Genomic DNA, 21,383 nt, shown 5'->3' with positions numbered 1-21,383 from the left:
GAGCTCAATAAATACAGTGCAACTCACCCGAAGTCATTACAAACTGGTCTTTCACTTGGTTAAAGCAGATGGATTAACAGCCTTGGAGGCTGCTGCAGTGGGCTCCTGAACTGCTGCACCATTTCCTTCGGGCACTGCCTCCCCCGTGACTGAGCTGTGTCCAGACACATCAAGTGAAAACACGGCCACCGGGATGGTGCACATGAAGACAGGCTTAAGAACAGATGAGAAAGAAGCAGTAGCTTAAGACCCTCACTGCTTGCGTAAGAGTTTCTAAGCATGGGAAAATAAATATCTGTGCTGCCATGTCCCCAAAACAGTGATGAGAACGGTGTATGATGGACAGTGCAGCTCCCCAGGGTGGTTATAAAATGGCCAAGCTTTATGAAGGGAGAGAAAATCTTACTAAACCAAGCCATGTAACTAGGAGGCATGGCAAAGCTTTCAGATAGGCGTGACTTGGGACTTGTGTTTTCAGAAATGTGACTGTTCCCTGGGTGCTTTTTTAACTGGACAAACAGATTGCTTCCCCCCGCCAGCTTTGCTTCTTTGTGTGCTGACGAGGATGCATGATCACAGATATTAAAGAGCACTTAGCTTGCAGGTGATCTCCAGTTCTGCACGGTGAAAAGCACTGCACCTTGGTTTTTAAAGTTCCTGCCTTTTCATGGGACAGGAATACATACCACAGCCCCTCCTGGTTTTCCCAGGTTTAACCTGCTAAGTGTCTTGAAATAATATGATTTCGTGCTTTTGCATGAAGCTGTTGTAATAGTTTTGATTGCACCTCATGGTATATATAAGGTTCAGTAATCCAGGCCATCAGCTGTGAAGATCCCCAAAACACAGCAGGACCTTACAAGAGCACTAGGACATGTCAAGAGAGTATAATGATGGCCTTCTGTCAACATGCCATTCTCATCCTGGCAGGAAACTACAAGAAGCCTTTTGTCACCACAGCAGTTCTGTCAAGGACAACGGGATAATGCTTGGGCAAGCAATCCTAGCGTGGCCCCCTCTGCAACAACACGTGAACAGCATTAACCAGAGAAGAGACTTTATACAATGGGAGGGTAGGTAATTGGTGTCCTTTGTAAAATGAAAAAAGACACTGTAGTATTCTAATGAGAAAGTGTTTTTCTACCTGCTGTTTCTCCTAAGGCTAGAAGATGGTTAATCTGCCAAAAACTTTTCCAGGGCATGTCACAGCACTTGTGAGGGTGGAACGTGTTGCCACTCCCAGTTCTCTAACCAGATCTGTCCTTTCCAGGAGTGAGTGATGACCTTGCAGGGTGATGACAAGATGTACTCCGCTCAGAGGCACACTTCTTATCCCTGCTAAGTCTCTGTTGCCTTTTATCTGAGTCGTGCAACTCCTGGGATCCGCTGCTGATCGTTAGCAGTGATCATACTACCCTCACGCTTCAGCTAGGCTCTGCAAGAAGGCACACAGCGTCCTCACAACAGCACGCTTCTGCTACAGTGTCTTTTGGTGCCTTCGCTTCCAGGGGGCACCAAGCCATGTCACAGAACAGTCTCATCAACTCTGGTGGGGGGATGCCAGCCCACCATGCCCTGGATAATAGCAAGAGGAATATATGGTTTTGTTTAGCACAAACAATCCTTGCTGCATGGGATGAACACAAAATAATGTGTACTGAGAGACAATCAGACAGAATTACTCCAAGTTAGACGTATTTAAATAACATCATTCTCAACCTGTGGTCTACATGTTAACAGCAGTGACTGCTTACACATTGCACTTTTTTCTTTTTTGTATCCAAGTGAGAGACAGACAGACAAAATCTGATGGGAATTTGAAGGCAGAACAAAAGTAGCTGGGGTCAGAAGTTACGTTTCACAAAAGCAAAAACAGTCATCACGTGGGAGACATGTCCTTGCTCACATGTAACTTCTCCAGTATCTTTTCCACTTAAAATTGCTACAGATCTGTATTACTGAAGGAATAAAACAAATGAAATGAAAGCTCCTACGATAGTATCAACACTATGGAAAGCTCGATCTAGCAGAAGCAAAGAGCTTCTTGCTGTTGTTGTGAATATTCACAGATACCTCAACTGTATTTAAACAACTTGCTTTTCAGTTTACTATAAGCAATTCTTTTGCAAAATGGTAACTAACAGCTCATCCAAAGCATGTCAGAGTCAGTGAAACAATTCTTACTGATAAACAAACTTTGGATTAGGGAAGATTACCCTTCAATTAATATGCTGGTTTACAGCACATCAAATGATTTTCACCTCAAATTTTCTGGGTGCAGAAAACATTCCTCTTATTTCAACGATGTTACAGAGATACAGTAGCTGTGTTTACAACATTGCCATTGCACAATGAAGAGCCTAAATTGAAAAGCCTGTACACACAAATAGCTGAGGTGACAGCAATATCTAGGGAAAATCATCACTGAAAGCCACCTATGGAAGCGACTCAAAATATCAAGCTACACTACTGTTTAGTGGAGTGCTTTGCTCCATTGCGCCAGATCATTGTAATTAAAGAAAAAGTCACAGGCCTCATGGGATGGCCATACAATCATCTAAGTGTGCCTTTCAGGGGAAGAACATTCTGCAAGTTTAGAATATTTGAAGAACATTTTAGGCGTGATGGAAAGTTGTGGACTGAGAAAGATGCTGTTTCACGACCATCAGAGTTGTATTTCTAAGCAGAAACCTATAGCAGAGCTTTGCTTTCTCCTCTAGCCATAGCTACTGCTCTCGTTCCTAGGCTGAGTTTAAACAGATGGAGAAGGCGAGCAATGGAAAACAGCTGGACTTTATAATGTAGCAGTGCTCCGCATTTCTAACCTCTCAGTGCAAAGTCCCACCCCTCTCCTCTGCAGTTTTCCCAGGATACTCCATCTCTGCTCACCTGCAACCAGCTGCAAAACCCTTTGTGGACCACAGTGCCTGAAGAAGCAATGCATTTCTGGGCACAGGAGCTGAGCATGAGATGCAATAGAGACTACTAGCTCCAAAATAATTACATCCACAATATCCACAGCATAAAGTACAGCAATGAAATGTCGGCAAGGGTCCAGTTTGGTGTAACACCATCTGGAAGGGCCAAGCTCTCCTCTAAAGCTGTGCTGAGCACACACAGGGGATGTTTCCCTCCTGGGCCCCTCACAGCTGATTCCTGCAGCTTCTGGATCTCTCTGACAACTGATTCCTTGGTTTGCTGGCATTGGGAGAGCAGAGGGAAAAGTACACTTGCAGGTTGTCAGAGGTGTGAATGGTCTTTTCTGATAGTCCCAAATGCAGCTGGAATTAACTTGGAGGTTAAAAGCATGTTTCAATGAACTAAAAGGATGAGCCTGAGACAGCATGGGGTTTGCAGCTTGCTCTATCAAATCTCAAGTGATTGGTATGAGCTGTTTAAAACCACTTTTCAGCTAAAAAAAAAAAAATTGCAACCACTTAGATTTATATTTCAGATTACAAATTACACAATAAAGTCTTGAACTACTCAGGCATGTGGAAAAACACATTCACAATGAACAAAGCAATTGAAGCTTTGCCCTCCTATACATCATAAAACTGTGCATACAACAACCACACTCCTACGATGTGGTAATTTTAGACTTCACTGTGGCATTAGTGTGGGACTGAAAATAGTGAGGTACTACTGATAGTCAGCTTTAAGTCCCTTAAAATAAACTTCAATACTTTGTGGGCTCTGCGTGCCTATCAAGAGATGCCAGCTACTTTCTGGACAGTAGAATGAACAGGTAAGCATAGGGAGGGAAAAAAAGGGAAAATGCACTGCTGCATTTTGCAATAGAAGGTGTCTTAAGGGATGCTAACAGTGCTGACTGAGAGCTTGTCATGAGAGAAAGGCATCACCTGCCAATATCAGGCATGTGCTCACTGCACTGCCCAGCTCCAGAGAAGAGCCTGAGGCTTAGACGCAGTCCTGCCATATTTTCACACCGCTATGAACGCTGGGCACAGACTACAAGACTAAAGGGCTCTAAAAAATAGAAGCTAATATGAGCAACAATCTGAAATAAATGACCTTTTCTTTGTCGTTAAAATAAGCTGAAAGAGACTCCTCTAAAATGCAATATATAGCTGAACTGTGCCTTATTTTTTTTTTAATAAAAATAGGAATGAAAGCCACAACAGCCACCAAAAATGCATATTACTAAAAAGTGCACAAATACTGAAAGCAAATGTTCCAGCATCCAGCATTTTACTGTCTATACAGACAGAACAATCTGGATATGCTCGCACTTCAGGAAGAGACCAGCAATCCATCTAAGAGTTCAAGTACAATGAAGTGTGTTCACAAGCCAAAGGTTTATAGAGGTTTTCATGGGATATCCTGCTTGATGTCTGCCAACCTGGGAAACCTGCAGCCTGCTCCATCACACAGTGTGGATATGTGTGAAACATGGGACTGTTTCCACGTCACTGATGAAGATGTGAAACAGAAACACCATTCATCTGCGTGGGGAAACACAAGGACAAGGTCAGAGCTGGGAAAGTCCTGAACTCCAGTATGGGGGCTGAATCACTCAGCCAGCTTTGCTTTCTTTCTTCTTACTGGGTGAACAGAGTCCATGAGTACATTGAAATAGCATTGCTGAAGGAACACTGATTTGCAACAGGGTCTGTTACATCCACTGTGGCAAACGAAGGCTAAGTATTTGTGGCATGGATCTGTTACCTAGTACATTTACTACTGAAGCCATTATTTAAACCTGCACACCCTACAATTCAGTTACTAAAATTATCCCCCCCCCCGCTAACGGGAATCTAAATATGACCCAATTAGCACACACTCTGTCCTTTGGTTGAAGTAGCTGGAATTGCTATTTATTTTTAAACTGAAATGCCACACCAGATCCTGACATACGGTGCTGAGCATCTGGCAGTAAGGTTTTGTTTTACAGCCTTACAGCTGGGTGGACGTGGAAAGTGAAATATTAAGCAAACCAACTTCTACTTTGCCTAAATTTTTGAGGTGCAAGACATGTCACAATAGAGACTCCCTGCTGTCACTGACACTGCGAAGCAAGAGAGAAGAAAAGCTCCTTGGCTGGAAGTGAAGAACCAGGCATCAAACACCACAGTAACGCGAAGCAGCGTGAAGTGAGAACAGGCGCTACCGCAGAGGTCCAGTGAGGTGGAAAATCACTGAAGTCAGCCTCTGAATCAAATGCCCTGTACCCTGGTAGAACATTCAGGCATGAAAGAAAAAGCTAGCTCTGACCCATTTGGTAGCCAAAGTAATTGCCTGCAACACTGGAAGTCAGTAGGTGAGTTGAAGTTTGGGGCTTTGGTGTCTTACCATCCTTTTTTTGTTGTTGTTTATTAGTGTTTCAGAAGAATTTTGACTATCCCCAAGCCAAAGTCTTTGGTTGGTTAAAGCAAAGCTGGTGTGCAGGGTTAGCCTGCCGTTTGCTTTGACTTCCCACTCTGACGCAGCTGTTCTGTGCTGCATGCTTTCCTTCACTGCTCCTCAACCACTGCTCTTGCTGCCACTGTCCAGGAGAGACCCACCGATGCCTCCCAGGTGCACACAAAGCGTGGTGGAAATCTAGGCGGGCACCACATTTTCCAAGGGTGCCTCTCAAAAACGTACCTGTAAGAGACTACACGGCAAGGCAGGCCCTGAGGCTGGGAAAACACAGCTTGGCCTTGCTCTCTCCCAGACAGCTCTCAGAAGTACACTGTACTCTTGTGTTTTTCCTGCATCTCAGAAACCAAACTTCCATTCAAATAGCATTTTGGTGCTCTGAGCTGTCCTGTGGCTTGGCTGACCAACATCACATCAGAAATTAAAAGGAAAAGTCCTCCTTCTTTACACTCCTAAGTCCCTGTGAATTTAACACCACTCCTTGTAAGGCGTGCAAAACATCTGGCCTTCAAACAAAGCCCTGGACGCCATCCTTTGGTCCTTTGGCTTTTCCACTGCCAGGATAAGTCAGCAGCGGGGTTCCCATCAGGAACGTGCCCCAGAAAAAACAAAACCAAGGTTGGTTTGCATCTTGCCAGGTCCCAGCAAAAGCAGAGGACATGCACACAAGCCCTTGCTCTACACTCCCAAAGTTCCTCTTGTCACTGGAACCCCGTGCTGACCTCTGCCAGGACATCCCTGCAGAACAGCCTGCAAGCTCCAGCAAGCACAGCCAAATATGTTTGAAGATGCAGAGTCTGTTCCCATGTATTATAAGAAATCACTTGTCTCCAGATGCTTCCTTCGTGTTATATTTTCATTTCAGCTGGTGTCATTTGCATTTTATAGCTTTATAGTTGAATAAATTTAGTTAAAAATTTATTAACAGGCCTTGCTGCTATTTCTAGTTACCCTCCAGAAACATGTCAGGGAGCTGCAGCCAAAAAGCCTGCACATGCATCTCAAAGCCAGATCTAATTTAAAAGGTCAATTCCATCTCTACAGGAAGTCAAAGCCAGGCACGCAATAAGTCTAGATGTAGAGCCAGGTCTTGAACACCCAGATCCAGAGTCTTTAGATCCAGTTTCACCTCTCTGTAATAGCTTGGATGGAAATGCTGTGTTCAGGACGTCTGGGTTAGTGCGTGTTCCTCTCCTGCTACACCAGTTCTCAGAGCTCTCACCCAGGATTTCAACTTGCAGTTTCAGATGCCATGCAGTACATTAAATATTACAGCTTTCTGTTCCAAACAATTAAGCTTTATGATGGCCTTGCTGGTCAAGAACAGCCGGAGACACCTCTGCTGACAACATCAAGCTTTCAACCATAATTATTCATATCTAATTACACTGTCAAATGAGGCCCAAATAACCAAGGTTCTGCTGTAGTAGGTGCTACTAAGTCAGAGGAAAAAGTGGGCTTCTCTAGGTCATCCCCACCATCCCAAAATGCTCCTTTTCTTTCTCTCAAAACATGCACACACGGTTCCTGCAGAAACAAAGGGAGAGGCATTCTCAATGACTAAAAAAAAGACTGTAAGTATGATTAATAACAGCTTGAGAAGAAATGAAAGCAAGGCTAGGCTGCATCCCTGTCCCACAGTACCTTGCTAATGGAGTTCGGTGTCTGTGGTGTCTCGTCCTTCAGCGTCGATGGACTGTTTCCTTCCACATCTTTTCCTGCAACAAAGCAATGCGATTCAGAAACAGAAATTTTGGGCAAAATCATGGCTACTCATGGCCCTAGAAGGGCTACTGCTAACAGGAAGCAAGAGAAGCTATGAGGAGCAATAGCAGGCACACCAAGCTCACAGAGAGGGATCTTACACAGCTTAAAATAGCCTGGATCCACATGCTCGGACCATGCGACATGTATTGCTTAAAAGTTACGTCTGAAAACCCTCTGGTAAACCACTACGATGGTTGCAAATCCAGTGTATGAAGGCAGGAGAACACCAGAAATAAGGTTGTTTATGCGTCCTTGATCAGCCCCCTTGTGTGTCTGCATTATGATGCAGTCTTTAATTACATTACCACAGTCTGCCTTTTCCTTACATTCCCCCCATGCCTCCTCCAATGCAAATAATAAATGGAATTCAGTTAATAGGCAGCTATTCAATATGTTATCCTCCTTGGTCAGTAGCTGGCAACTATACACAGACGCACTTGATAGCATGCTTTGTTTGACAAATAATAATCATGATCATAAAATGTTACAAAAGACAGAACAGCATTTAGACATAATTAGTAAAATAAAATACTGCAGAATATCAATGTCTTCTGACCAAGTTACTGTTACGATAAGAAATGCTTTCAATTAACAAGTAGTATTTACAAACTGTAACATTTCCCATCATTGTAGAGATATATATTTTCCCTTACCCAAATACACTAAACTTGCAGTACATCATACACATTATATACTAGTATGAGCATGTCTGGTCCCAGTCTAAGCAATAAAATGTAATGATAAATTCTGTTCTTTTTGCCAACCATTATCATGTTCTTACAGTAAAGAAAGCCTAAAGCTTCTATTAAAAAAGCCAAAAATAGCATCTGATGAGACAAGCTTTTTAGTGCCAAGACAGTCCTTGTTATCCAATTGAAATGTAGTTTTCTCCTCAAAATTGTTAGCAACCACAGCTTCAGAATAACGGACACAGTGAAGAGCAACCAAGACAGTGAAATACAATCCATTTGTAGCACACTGCAAACATGGCAACTGTTAAAAACATTTTTAATCATTCTGGGGGTGAGTCTTGGAAACAACACCAAATACAAAACCAGCACTGCCACAGATGTGCCAGAAGCCAGAATGTCTCCCAGAGTTTTCAGAGGAGCTGTGCAAGAAGCTAAGTGCCATTAGAAAAGCTTGCCACAGAAGCTCAGTGAAAAATAAATATCCTCCTAGTCGTGTTCTGCACTTCCACCATGGGAAACGCTGGAGAACAAACACATCCCTTTATAACTGGAACCGCAACTGCGCTACAGGGTTTTACTGGTACAGAAGCAGGACAAACCTCTGCCTTTTCTGCAGGCATCAACCATCAGTTTGGGGTATCAGCTTGTAAATTAAAACAGGTTCTTTGGGACAACTGTCCCTAGAAGGGTTCACACGCAGTGACCAAAGGCGGAGGGGGTTCATACGTTTCTCATCCCGTGGCACAGTGCCATGCCATACCACACACACAGTAAGCACTGTAGTCATAAGCATTGCTGGGCATGGATTAGGACCTGAACTCCCGTGTTTTTTCTTCCTCCGATGGCTCTTTCCTCTCTACATTCTCCCAGATGGAGGCAGAGGAGGTTGGAATAAACTCACAAAGCCATGCAGTTACTGTACTTGCTTCTCATGAAGAGTTTTTTTCTGCTCATGTATGGGAAAGTAACATATGGTCTGAAAGTTCGAGTAAAGTTAATGGGAGTCAGCTGCTGCTTGTTCTGAGGGAAAGGCATCTATTAACATAACATAATCCAAACCAATCTTTACTATATCTCACTTCTTAAAGAAAGTTTACCTCCAAGCTGAGATCTGTATAAAAAGCCTGCACAAGAGACTTCTCTTTCTATTTGTAATACAGAGAAAAGGTTTTGTACCTAAACAACGGGATTTTAGGTGCTCCTGAGGTTCTGGACCGCCCCTCTCATAGGGTGTTATGAAAAATGTGAACATGCAACTCTTCCCTCTTGGTCATACCATTTACAAGGATTCATAAGACGTTGTTTATGGAGCAGCATATCCCGGTTTCTTGCATCAAACCCATTAAGCCTCCTGGCACTTGTGAGGAGAGACGCAGTGTTTTTTGGAGGAGCGCTATCACAGCTGTCTCAAGCAGACCTAATGCAGCCGTGCGGAGGTAGAAAGTCAGCCCTTGTTTGGAAAGCAAACTTCATTGAAACTGTGTACAAGTTTCTCAAACACCCGCACACATAGTTAAGTGCACAGAAAGCCCCAAAGAGAGTCCGACCCAGAGCACAAAAGACACAGCCGTCTCGAGAAAATAAGTAGGAAACCACCACCAAAAAAAAAAAAAAGAGCTAAATATCAGCTGGCTATATAAGCTGAAGCTCTTATCTCCCTGATCAAGAAAACATAATGCCCACAACAGAAATAGAGCTGAGGCTCTTTCGACTTAAACTGCTGGCTGCTAACATGGCATGCTAAGAAAGGTCCTCCAAAGTAGCCCAGTAGTATATGGCAAATAATTAATGGGATTTCAGGAAGGGAATCAATGGTGCTTATGGAAACAGCCTTCACCACATCACAAAGAAAAATGCTAACACTCCAGTCTTGCAGTTACAGAGCTGAATTACCGATACCTTCTTTTATCCCATTACTGTCATGCATAGGAAAAATAGAGTTCCTTTCTGAAGAGTTAACTATTCCTTTTGTTTGGCTTTCTGCTGTGTATCCACCCTATGGGTGCATTTGCCTTTTCTCCTTATAAAGAATGATACAGCAAGCGTGACTGATCAATGCTGAGACAAAGTAGAAATACTGGGTTATTATAGAATTCATTATTAGCTCCTTACAGCATGAACTATTATTTTACAGGCTTTCGGATAAGGTATTCGTATAACTACAAGAGGAAATAAAGGCTCTGATGTGTGGCAAGACTATCGTGAATAAAACCTGTCCTGACGCCATGAATGTTACTGCAGCAAATGTCAGCCACATGGCCTGGCCCAATGTGTGAACCAGACTGAAATCTAGTTCCATGTATCTATCACAGCAAAATTCCCATATTCTTTAAAGTGTATCTCTTCAGATGCAGATAGGCTAATCTACTTTTTTTATTTAAAGACATGGAGTTATCTCCCAGCCTAGACAAAAAGAAAGATTCTCTAAAAGTCATTTTAGCTACTCCGCCAATAAATGTCCTACCTTCTGAAAGAGAAGAGAGACAAAGATTCTTCCCCCTTATTGCTGCATGAAAGAAAGATGTGGTCAAGGAACCTGAATTCATGTCTCTAGTTCGTGAACTTTCTATAAAGAGGAAACATGCCCTCCTCTAATTTCTTTTAGTTACCATAATCACTAGCATTTATGTATCAAGAGGCAAAAAGTCAGTAGTGTTACTTGAGATAGTGCCCTCTGCGTTCCCCTATGTTTCCTTCAAAAAAAGTCCTTTCACTGAATTAAATCTCCATAGCACAGCTTGTCCAAGGTGTAAAGTCTGTCACTCCAATCTCACGGAATTATTTACTTGAACACCTTTGTGGCTGCAGGGCTAATCCTAGGTGCTATCCACACTGCCTGCAGTCTCCACCTGATGGCATCAGCCCTGCACCCTTGAAAAGAGAGTCTGCTGGGGCCAGGCAGCCAATCATGGGCCACTAAAAAAATGTCAAGAACTGAAAGTTCATGTAAAACAAGAGAGAAAAGTGAGGGATAGAAATATTGGATGTAGCTTGTGGATGTAGACTTGTGGTTTATCTATAGTTACAGCGGCATCCTTCAGAGGGCATGCAGGAGGTGGGAGGGAAGCACAGCGAGTCTCAGAGGGAAAAACAAGGCAGCAAAAGCAGCAAAAAAAGAGCCCACCATGGAAATATCAACTGAATGCAAAGAATGACAGATACTTCTTATGGGAAATGCGATCAAAACAAAGATATGAGGCAGCTCTGTGAGGACCAGGAAAGAAATGAAAGGAGTAAAAATATGTAAAGCTAGACAAAAACCCAGACTCTGCAAGAAATCTCCTGGCTGAAGCAGTAAGTTCTAGGGATATTCTCTCCTTTACAAACTCTTTGGCCTGTGATCTTCCTTTACATTACAGAGGGCCACCTCCCTGACGCTGGTGCTGTAGTTTGCTCTGTGGCTCAAGGCACTTGTCCTGCTGAACCCAGCAAAGACCGGTCCGGACGTCAGCAAGGTTCAAGGAGAAAAGAAGTGATGTGGGAAGCTGAGGAAGTGACAAACTCCTCCATGCTCAACTTTCCCTGGTTTCTGAAAGATTATTACAGCACTGAAATACCCCTGTGAGGAAGTCAGTAACTTCTTTAGCAATAAAAATGCTGGTAAGAACTGAAGCATGGGTAAAACTTAAGGATCTCCACCTCTCTGAAGCATGGGGAAGTGACTACAGCCTGAAAGATCTGTTGGTCCTTCAGCACCCAAAGATAGCAGAAGTGAAACAGGTTTACTTACCACACATTTATATGGAATGCATTTACAGGCAGTGAGCTTTTCAGAAGTCCCTACAGATATGTAATGTATGCGATTTTGGGTGTCCCCTTTCAAGTTGTTTTCCATTAAATTATCAAGAAATTGTTGAAGCTTCCAGTGACCTCGGTGACAGCGAGGATTAGTCAGCACTGCTCAAAATTGGTTCCCCGTTGCCTTGAAAAAGGCACCTCAAAATAGAAATACCTGCAAAATCAGAAATCCTCAAAACCTTTGCACTTACAGACTCTTAGCTCAGGAAACCCAGGTCTAGTTTTGCTCCCCATCTGCAAAGCCCAGCAAGTCTGCCAGGTGCTACATTTATATGAACACTGAAACCTTTTGACATGCTACGTTCTTTTTCTAGATATCAGTATTTTAAGAGCTCACAAAGGTGCTGTGAGGTTTGATTATTTAGCACTGACACGGCAACTGCGAATGACAGCTCTGCAAACTTGTGACTGTTCCCTGAAGCACTTGTTTACAGACTGGAACGGAAGCATTGTTTGCAGACTGCAATCAAGGAAAGACTTGAATGTTATTGTGAGCAACAAATTCTGAAACAACAAAATGAGCCCTATTTCCTTCAAAAAGGGTGCTGTCTAACAAATTGAAAGCACAAGACACCTAAAGAGAATGCTTAAAGCAAGCCTGCCATTCACTGCAGCCTGTCAATATTCCTGGCGCTTGCAGCGCTTGTATATATTTACAGAACATTAACTACAAAAAGTCTTCTCTTGTAATATTTATCTTGGGCTCTAAATCTGAACAGGGAAACCTGCCGTTAAACATTTGCAAAGGGGCCCAGGCGACAGCTTAAAGGAGTTCAATGTTTAGTGTGAAACACATCAAGTGCCTCAAAGTGGAAATGCCCGAAAATGTTACGTCATTTCTGAAACACGACGCCACGCAGTGCTCAAACAGTGATGCTCACTAACTCTGATGCCCTCCATTCCCACTTAATGCCACAGCAGTGAAAGACAGCAGCATCACGGACACAGCACTGGCTGGCAGCCAGCGACACCTGTGTTGCAAGAACAACTTCTCTCTCACTCTCACATTCACTTGTTTCTCTTCGTTTCACAGCAGCATGCTAAAAAAGTCTACTTGCAGTCAGGCACCTGAGGTTCTGCACCGAGTTTCACAAGTGCTAGAAAAGCAGTACAATAAAGGCAAGACAAGATACATTCTGCACTGACACAGCAGAAACCCACCTGGGCTGAGTGGATAGATGTCATTGTCAGCTCCAAAGAAGAGATTGCGCGTCAGCTTACGAGGATCGACCTTCTGAGGGGTGGATGAGGCCGGACAGAGGGAGAACCTGCGACGAAGAAAGTTCTCTTCCTTCATGGCATGAGCTGTGGGGGTTTTCTGAAAAGGAAAGATAGAAATAACAGTTCAAGACACAGGAAATCAAAGTTTCACACCCAGAGACTCCGCTGCTTCAAAGCCGCCTAATCCTAAGAAGTGTGCCAGATCTTTTTATAGATTGCCAGAAGGCTAAGAAAAAAAGAAAAAGGAAAGGATATTAGTTTGAGGCTACAATTACTGATTTGCTGACTCTCAGCATTTGCAAACTGCAGGGAAGCAGGACACTGCTCCTTGGTGAATCCAGGCAGTAGAACACCCTCCTCTCTACAAGGATCTATCTAGAGTAACAGTTACTTACTGGGTCTATCCAATGTATAGAAGCTAAAATTCCTCTTTTTTGTTTGCTTTTAAGATTTGTTTTTTGTTTTGATTTGATTTTTGTTTTTAAGATAGAAATAACTCCATTGGTGTGAGCAGAGTTGCACCAAGCCTGCAAAAATCAGCATTTAAAATAAGCGGTGTGGAGGATGACCAGCTGTGTTGGCTGCAGAGAGCAGCAAGCAGAGATTTGCAGGAAAGCGGGACAGAAAAGCTAGTGTCACTCCTGCCCTTATTTTCTATTAGAGCACATATAAATATTTTCAGTTTTCTTTAAAATGATAGATCAGCCTGGCAGTTTGATCAATATGATAAGCCTTGTTGCTCTGCAAGGGTAAAGAACAGCATCTGTGTCCCTGAAAGCCTCCCTGCATGCCTGCACAGGAGCCGGGTGGTACTGTGCTCTTTACCACCACTTGGCTGATGCGTTAGACCATCCTGACTGGAATTAAAGGTTTCTTTTATACACATCCAACAAGCAGCTCTTTCTTACCCCTTACAAACAGATATTATGACTGTCGCCTTCCTGAGTTACAAGCGCTATTCTCTCCCCGTGTGCAGCTCTGATCGGCAGGGCTCTTGCTAGCAAGAAGAAGTGTTAAGCCAGCCTTCGGGCTGGCATCGCAGGACATGAGGTCTGCTGCTTCCCCGGGGCATGGTCACTGTGCAAAGGAAAACCCTTTGGGATGGGACGCATTTCCTGAAAAAAGTCTCCAAGCTTTCCCATATCCTTTAGGCTGGGACATCCTGCCCTGCTCTTCCTGCCCACAGAACTTTTGCTCTCGCTCAAATGACCAAGTTTAATGGGGAAGCCTCAGTGGGCTCTTGGAGCTGGGGCTCTGCCTGCATGGCTGACGCAGCACACGGGGTGATGCCATAAATGTGTCCCAGTGTGAGAAACTCCCCTCCTGTGTTTCATCAGAGCACTGTCCCTCTGACTGCTCTGCTAACCCCAGGAGAAGGCAGTCCCCGTAAGAACATTTCGTCTTTTTTTTTGCAGCTTCATTTATTTACACAGCAGGTTGCGCTGACTTTATAAACTAGCTGTGATTTACAAGGTGAGAGTCTGTTCCTTCCTTCCCACAGGAGACAGCCTCAGTGCCCAAGACCTTGATTTGATACAGACCAGCCTGGACCCCGTTGCTGACCATGGGTGAACCATCAGACGGTGATGTCTGTAATATCCAAAAAGGGGTGAATGGCTACCAGCCAGACCTAGCCCCAAAACAGGACATGTGGGTGCAATTTGTAGGGGATATGTGTCCCCCACTGGATCTGAATCATCTGCAGCAGGCGAATTAAGGTCCAGTGCAATGTGAATAACTTAGCTGCCTAACATTTGGCACCTTAAATAACCTCTTTTTTTTTGCATAGATATTCTTGACTGCAGAGTGCAGGGTTGTGGGGCAGCAAAATTAAAGCTAACCTAAAACACAAAAAGAGAGAAGAGGAAAATACAGCTAGTTACGTGTCTCAAAGCAAAATATTTAAAAATAATGCAGGTCTAAATAGCTGGGTTTGGAATGCTAACACTGAGCTATTTTCTGCCCTTGTTCCCAGCAAGGCCATCTCAGCTCTCTGCTCTGGAACTGCTCATAAGCGGCTCAGAGGAAAAGCAGGTCCGTGGGACACTCTCCCCAAAGAGCAGCGATCCAGCTCGGCTGTGCCCATCATGCAGCCAGGTAGGAATCCCCAGTCCATCCCCACTGGGGAACCAGTCACAGGCACAAACCATCTGTCCATCCCGCCCTCACACGCCGCTGGCACGGTAGGGACTTCCCGACACGGCAACACAAGGGCCCCACCAGCCACCTTCATCTCTACACAGACACAAGCCACAGTAGCAGAGAACCGCTCATACCAACGTTGGTGGCACAGCTCTTGACACCTGAGCACAAGCAGGCGGTTTATCAGGCTGGACATACACAAATATAAGTCCTTTCAACTGCTTTTGTGTCACCAACCTGCTTTTCAAGGATCATCTAACATTGCATTGCTCCAGCTCAATTACACATATTTCAGGGGTTTTCATACACCAGATGCTTCTTTCCTTGATGGTAAAAAACACACTTCACATTATTAAGACTTGATAACACACTCAAAGTATTTGGCTTGGTTTCCAGAAGATAGGTCTGTGTGTGCCTGCATCCCTACCTATCCTGTTTTGTCCTTTTCCACCTTCCAACGCCTTTTGTACCATCAGCAAAAGTCAAGGAAAGCCTACAGACATTAGAAAACTCAGAAACATTAACTTCTTAAAAGTTACATGACTATCAGCAACCTGCTGTTGTAGGTACCAGAAGTACTGACTCTGCCACTTATGCACTCTTATCTACAAAACACTCATACATACAGAAATTCATTGGTCACAAAGCATCTGCTAGGAAACAAGCAACAGCCAAAGAGACGCTCCTAGACCTGAGTGCTTTGGGCCTCAATCTCACATGGCTGATTTGAGGACAACCCTTGTTCGGAAAGGCAAATCCACCTGTAAAGAAGTATTTTGGAGGTTGCTTCAGGATATGACGGATGCTTCAGGGAACCCAGCTCTGGAGGGACTCTGGGAAGATGGAGAAGGCAAAAATGAAAAGTGGGCAAGAATTGCTGAAGGCCCAAACATGCTGTTAAGTAACATAAAGTGACAAATTTCTCCCACTGCTCCTGTATTCCCTCCAAGTCTAGCAGATGAGACAGAGAACAGTCGAAGAGAGATACCTTGTCTTGATCTGAATGGTCCAGCTGATACAGAATCCATGAGCTCTCTTAGAAAACTAACCTCCTTGGGAAAAAATCTTCACCTTAGCTCTTGCAAGAATTTATTTTGTTGTTAGTCCTGCTAGATTAAAAAGCCCTGAAGTTTGCAGCTCAGGTCATTTCTGGCTGTCGGTTCTGTGGTCCTGATCGTAAAAACGCAGGAAAGGGAATACAGAGAGAATTGAGAGAGTCACTAAACACAGTGGTTTTCAGGATTGCCCCTTTAGTGTTGACAGCTTTTAAGGCAGTAATGTGCTGTTAAATGTGAACTGTTCACTGGAGCGTAAACAGGAATAAATAATTCAGTAGCAAGAAATAAACTTCTTGCTAATCCTGTCTTTGAGACTACTTTATCTTTTAAAACCAAAAAATAGAGCAGATGAAAAGCCTGATACCGTGAAGCACAGGAAAGTGAAAGAGATGAACCTAACAGAGTGCAATTGCCTGGTGGGACTTTTGCTCGCAAGCAGCGTCAGCAATAGCCCAGAGAAGAGCAATGTGGCAAGAATAATCCTTGTTTTACCAGCAAACCTCATGGCTGCCACCGAAGTGAGTGGGAACTGCCAGAGCTCTCTGCTTCTGACAGACCTGTCTGGGGTGAAGGCTGTGAGTAACGCAGAGACAGACATTACACGTTGGGTAAGAGATGCCTTTCACGTGGCTGCTCTGCATTTTGAGCCTCCTGTGCTTGCTGGGAAGACAGTGGCAAAGGCTTTGGGGGACAGAATTTTCCTGGCTCCATCTTTACATTTTCTAAGTTGCTGATATATAATTACTGAACGGCTAAACACTGTGCAGACATTATCCTGCCCCTACCCTCTGCAAACCGGTGGGTAGGTTGGTTTGCTTACTCTGATGTTCAGCATTTTAAAATAGATTGGAAATATGCTCTATAAATAGTTAATTAGGGGGTTGGTACAGTCAAGAAGGCTGTGCTAGTTAGGGGGATTCTTAATTTATTCAAGACTTGTTTTAAACAACCTTCTCTTTCTCTGGTCACTAAATATTTCCGCGAAATCAAATTAAACCAGATTTTGTATTCACAGCAGCCCTTCACTCTAGGATCTGCATCAATAAGGAAAATTAAATCTAAAGATACTGACATTTCCTGACTCAATTAACCCTGAGGAGGTAAAATTTTCATGAATGAAAAGGCGAATTGTTAGCAGATACATTCTGGCTTTTACAGTCCCAACTATTCACGGGGGAAAATGGCAGCTCAGATCTTCAGCAGGGAGCAGGGGTAAATTATTAGTTCAGTGGTGCACTGATGATTCACAACAGCTGAAGAACTCCTGATCAATCCAGAAAGTCTGTGAAATCTGTTTTGGGAAGCTATTCCTAAAATACCTATTTATAAGATAGGTAATTGGACAACCGACCCCCTACTTACAGTTAAATAAAACCTGACAGAGTGAACTGTGCCTGAGCAGACAATCTTTTCTCTACGTTATCTATGGTTTTTGGTTAGGGAACAGGCAGAGCGCAGATATTACAGTGCACAAGGAAGGTTTCAGTCTGTCGTGCTGTTAGCTGGAAGCCGAGCACACGAAGTGTCAGCCACTCCCCAGAATTATCAGGGCCAGCTATTTCTCTGCTGTGCTGCCAAGGGGACCGCTCCTCAGCAGCGGTGTTCTTTGGTATGTTTCTCCCAGACCATGTCCTGATCTGCCAAGTCCCAAGCCAGCCCCACTCTTTTCATCTTTCTTATGCTCAGATACAGGGAAGTGCTGCTGCTGTAGGACTTCAAACCCTCTGCTGGGTGCCATCCTGCTCAGCCTGACCATCGGTCCAGAGAGGGGAAAAAAAGTAACACGGGTTGCTGAAGACATCTGTCTGCAACAACAGAACCAAGTTATGGAAAGCCAGATCTAGAGACTGCTTCATTATGATTACATGAAACATGAGGGATTTTTCTCAGCTGCTTCAGCAGGCTCAGGAGTGCGGCTCATTCATCCCTACAACCTAACTCGGGGCTCATGTGCTTAAAGCTGCCTCTCTCGTGCTGTTTTTATGGACGATGCCTACCAGAGCCACCCTCAGCTATCTATCTGCTCTTGCTCTCTCCCATAACAGAAAAACAATATTTTTCTAACCACCCTCTGCTTCTCTGCTCACCTTTTCCTGCACTGGTCAGGGACAGTAATGTAGTAATCAGGAGACAAAACAGTCTTCTCCCTTAATTCTTCGTAAGATGCCTTGATTAATGTTTTCTTTGTATACACTAGTTAAAATGTTTGGAGCTCGAGGCACACCAGGGGTGCATATATGTTCAACTGTCTCACAACTAATCTCTCTCCGCGGTGAGCTTTATGTACAACGGCCCCAAGCAGCACAGCTATAGGAATTGCATGCCCACACTGGGGAAAAAAACATCCTAGATCATTCTTTCTGGGGATTCCCAACTTGGGACAAAGACAGAGGAAGGCAGAGTCAAAAAGTGCAAAACATTTTCATTTGGCATGTTGGAAAACCTCATCTTCAGAATCACCTCTGGTTTGGATAAACATCTGTGTGCAAACATCGGTACATCGCTAAAGCCGTGGTGTGTTTGGGAGAGGAGTCTGCGATCTTACAGCTTGGATATGGGGTTTGTGCATTGCAATAAATACAGTCCTCATGTGTTTTGCCGTCAAATACTTGCCATTTACTTTGTAAACATTATGCTAGAGTTTACTTTAGAGTAAGAATATCAATAAGTGGGTCTTTGAAATGAATGCTCAATGATTTTTATATCCACCTCCGCTGACCTTTAAGCTGTAAATTGATTGTTATGCAGAAGGCTATTAATTTAACACAGCATATTACATTTTCCACTAGCACTGACGGGCCTCTTCTGGCTTAGCAATTCCACTGGTCTTCCCCCTTGCTAACTGCATAGATCATACCTCTCTTGCTGTAATTATGACTAGTACCTCAGCATTAATTATTTCCCCAGCAACTGCAGGCAGAATTCCAGGTTTTACACATACCACCAGAAAGATAAGAAAGCCCCCGGCATTCAGAGAGACAGCAGTGAACAGCTTTCTTGCAGACCTTTGTCTTAGTCCATCACGTTATGTTCAGTAAATCATACTTTGCACAATCTCCTTTAGGCCCTGATTTCTGATGGCATTCCTACTGAATAAAGCTCATGCAAAGGTATTTCCATCAATCTCTGCAGGAAGGTAAGGTGCTTTCACTGAATCGTCTTCAGTACTTTAATACCATGTTCTAATATATTCAACTGAAGATGAGCAAAAGGTAAATCACGACTGTTAAGCATCCATCAAGCACCTGAACACTTATCCATCTCAATCCAACTCACTGAATTTTTATTTAAAGTTTACTATTATTTATTACTGATATTGGTAGATAGCATTCTTTTAAGCAGGGAAGAAAGAAGTCAGAATGCAGATTAGCAAACACTCCTCGACAAACCAAAAGGTACAACCATGTGTATCCACAACATGAAGGAAAAAGTGTGCCCTCACACACCTTCAGGCATACTTTTTGTAATATGCACTAGCCAAGCAGTTCCATCCACTAAGGATCCGCTTTGAAACAAGCCCAGGAGCCAGATCTCAGCCTCTAAATCTCTGTGTTATCTAGAAACATTTGTGTACTTCTTTAAACTGAAGTTTCATATGGATGACAAGGATTCCCAGGGCGTTCTGCTGGAGTCACTGTGACTGGCCCCGTACCAGGGCAGACAGGGTGTGGGACAGGCCCAGTGCCATGACGGAAATACAGGACCAGGTACACGGCAACGTAAATGAGAAATTCATTTAGTTGCTTGAGCTAAAGCTCTTGGAGATTTAAAGCCATGACAAGAACACACCGCTTTGGATAGGTGTGCAGTTATGTCATTTGCAGGCGGGCCACATCTTCAAGGTCAATTCTTGTCTTGATATTTTTCTTTAAAAAGAGCATAATAAGAAGCATCATTACAGGCTCACATTGCTATCTAAATCACATAATGGGATCATATTCTCTTTTAATGGAAGGATTCTACTTCAAGCTTTAATGACATTTAAAAAAAAAACGGTCTACTGGAAGCCTCACTGATGGCTTTCTATGATATCCACCTCTGCCTTTATATAATTAAATCTAGAAAAGACCGTGCCTTGGGGCTACACTCCCACCATACAATTACTAGGAAATACCAAGCTAATTTTAAGACCTGCTTTCATGCTTGATAGTGTCCTCCTGACAGTACTCCCTTGTTTGTGAAATACTGCTCCCTTGTAGCACAGCAGAAGAAAATCAGACTTATATCTCAAGTCCTGCTGAGCCATTTGCAGACTCAGGCTCAGAAACTTCAGCATGGCAGTAGGGCACATGTAGTGGATTTTTGCAAGCCAACTTACAAGAGAGAAAACAAGTGCTGTCCAGTTTCACAAAGATTTCCCAGAATCAGACTGAGATTATTTGTTATAATTAGCATCCACCATATCAAACACATGCTCACAAAGAATGAAGTGGACGACAAGGATTTAAGACTGTAAGTATACTTCTACCTTGACATCCTGTGCAAACACAAGCCATACTTCCGCCCAATGGCTCCGACCACAAGCCCACTAAATTATAACCGAGCTGGCTTATAAATGGCTGAAGAACAGCTAAGTGACGAAGAAATGACTGCATCCCACGACATGGTGCTCCAGTCGCTGAATTTTCCACTTCTCCACTTTGTTGTTTCCCCTGTCAGATTCAAATGGGCTCTGTAAACCTCTGGGGCCTTCACAAGGAGGGATGAATAAACAAGACCAAAGAAATTTTAAGGAAGTGCATCTATTTTTGAAAAGATCCTTATATGCCCCTGTTTAGCTTTTCAGGCTTCTGGGTGCTGTGGCATACCGAGATCTGCTGTACAGTGGTTTAAATTTAGCATCCACCTATACTTCCTCTGGTGCAGCCGCTCTCCCTCGAATTCTAAAGGAAATTAATACACTGTGTATTTTTTGCATAAACTTCACTGTTTCTCCAGAGACAAGAGCATCAAGCTCTTCCTTCAACAATAGTTAAAAGACAGCACTGCAGTTATTTTGGTCCTAGATTTTTAATTAAAAATCTCTGTGGGAGGAAGGAAACTAGACAACCCACAAAGAGCATTAGGGTGGAATTTATGCTGTGTTAAATGAGCCCAAAGGACTCAAACCATGCACAGGCCGATGCGGCATGCACAACAAAATCCACACTCAGTTCTCAAGCTCACAACCTTCTGCGCCTACCTCTGTCCTTCCTTCTCTGTCAGTTTATCTGGGATTTAGCTGGAGAAAAGAAGCAGCTTGGGTAAACTGCACTGTCACTTCAGCCAGAGTGAGAAGCAGGTGAATGAACGCACCCATGGCATACGAATTTAAGCATGCATT

The 21,383-nt window shown here is 43.6% G+C and overlaps 1 protein-coding gene across 7 annotated transcripts in view; it reads right to left on the bottom strand.

The window, feature by feature from the left end:
- The window catches only part of OSBPL5 (oxysterol binding protein like 5), a 170,491-nt gene that overhangs the window by 48,862 nt on the left and 100,246 nt on the right, over positions 1–21,383 (bottom strand). For all 7 annotated transcript variants that reach the window (XM_066998916.1, XM_066998913.1, XM_066998912.1 and 4 more), the window contains exons 2-3: positions 12,801–12,957; positions 7,027–7,100 (exon numbers count right to left, since the gene is read on the bottom strand). In XM_066998916.1, the coding sequence (XP_066855017.1) occupies positions 7,027–7,100; positions 12,801–12,936 (210 nt within the window). In that variant the 5' untranslated portion in view covers positions 12,937–12,957. The remainder of the gene's footprint in view (positions 1–7,026; positions 7,101–12,800; positions 12,958–21,383) is intronic.

Source organism: Anser cygnoides, chromosome 5, assembly GCF_040182565.1.
Source record: "Anser cygnoides isolate HZ-2024a breed goose chromosome 5, Taihu_goose_T2T_genome, whole genome shotgun sequence".
Classification (NCBI taxonomy): Eukaryota; Metazoa; Chordata; class Aves; order Anseriformes; family Anatidae; genus Anser; species Anser cygnoides.
This window is presented reverse-complemented; position numbering and strand designations above follow the sequence as displayed.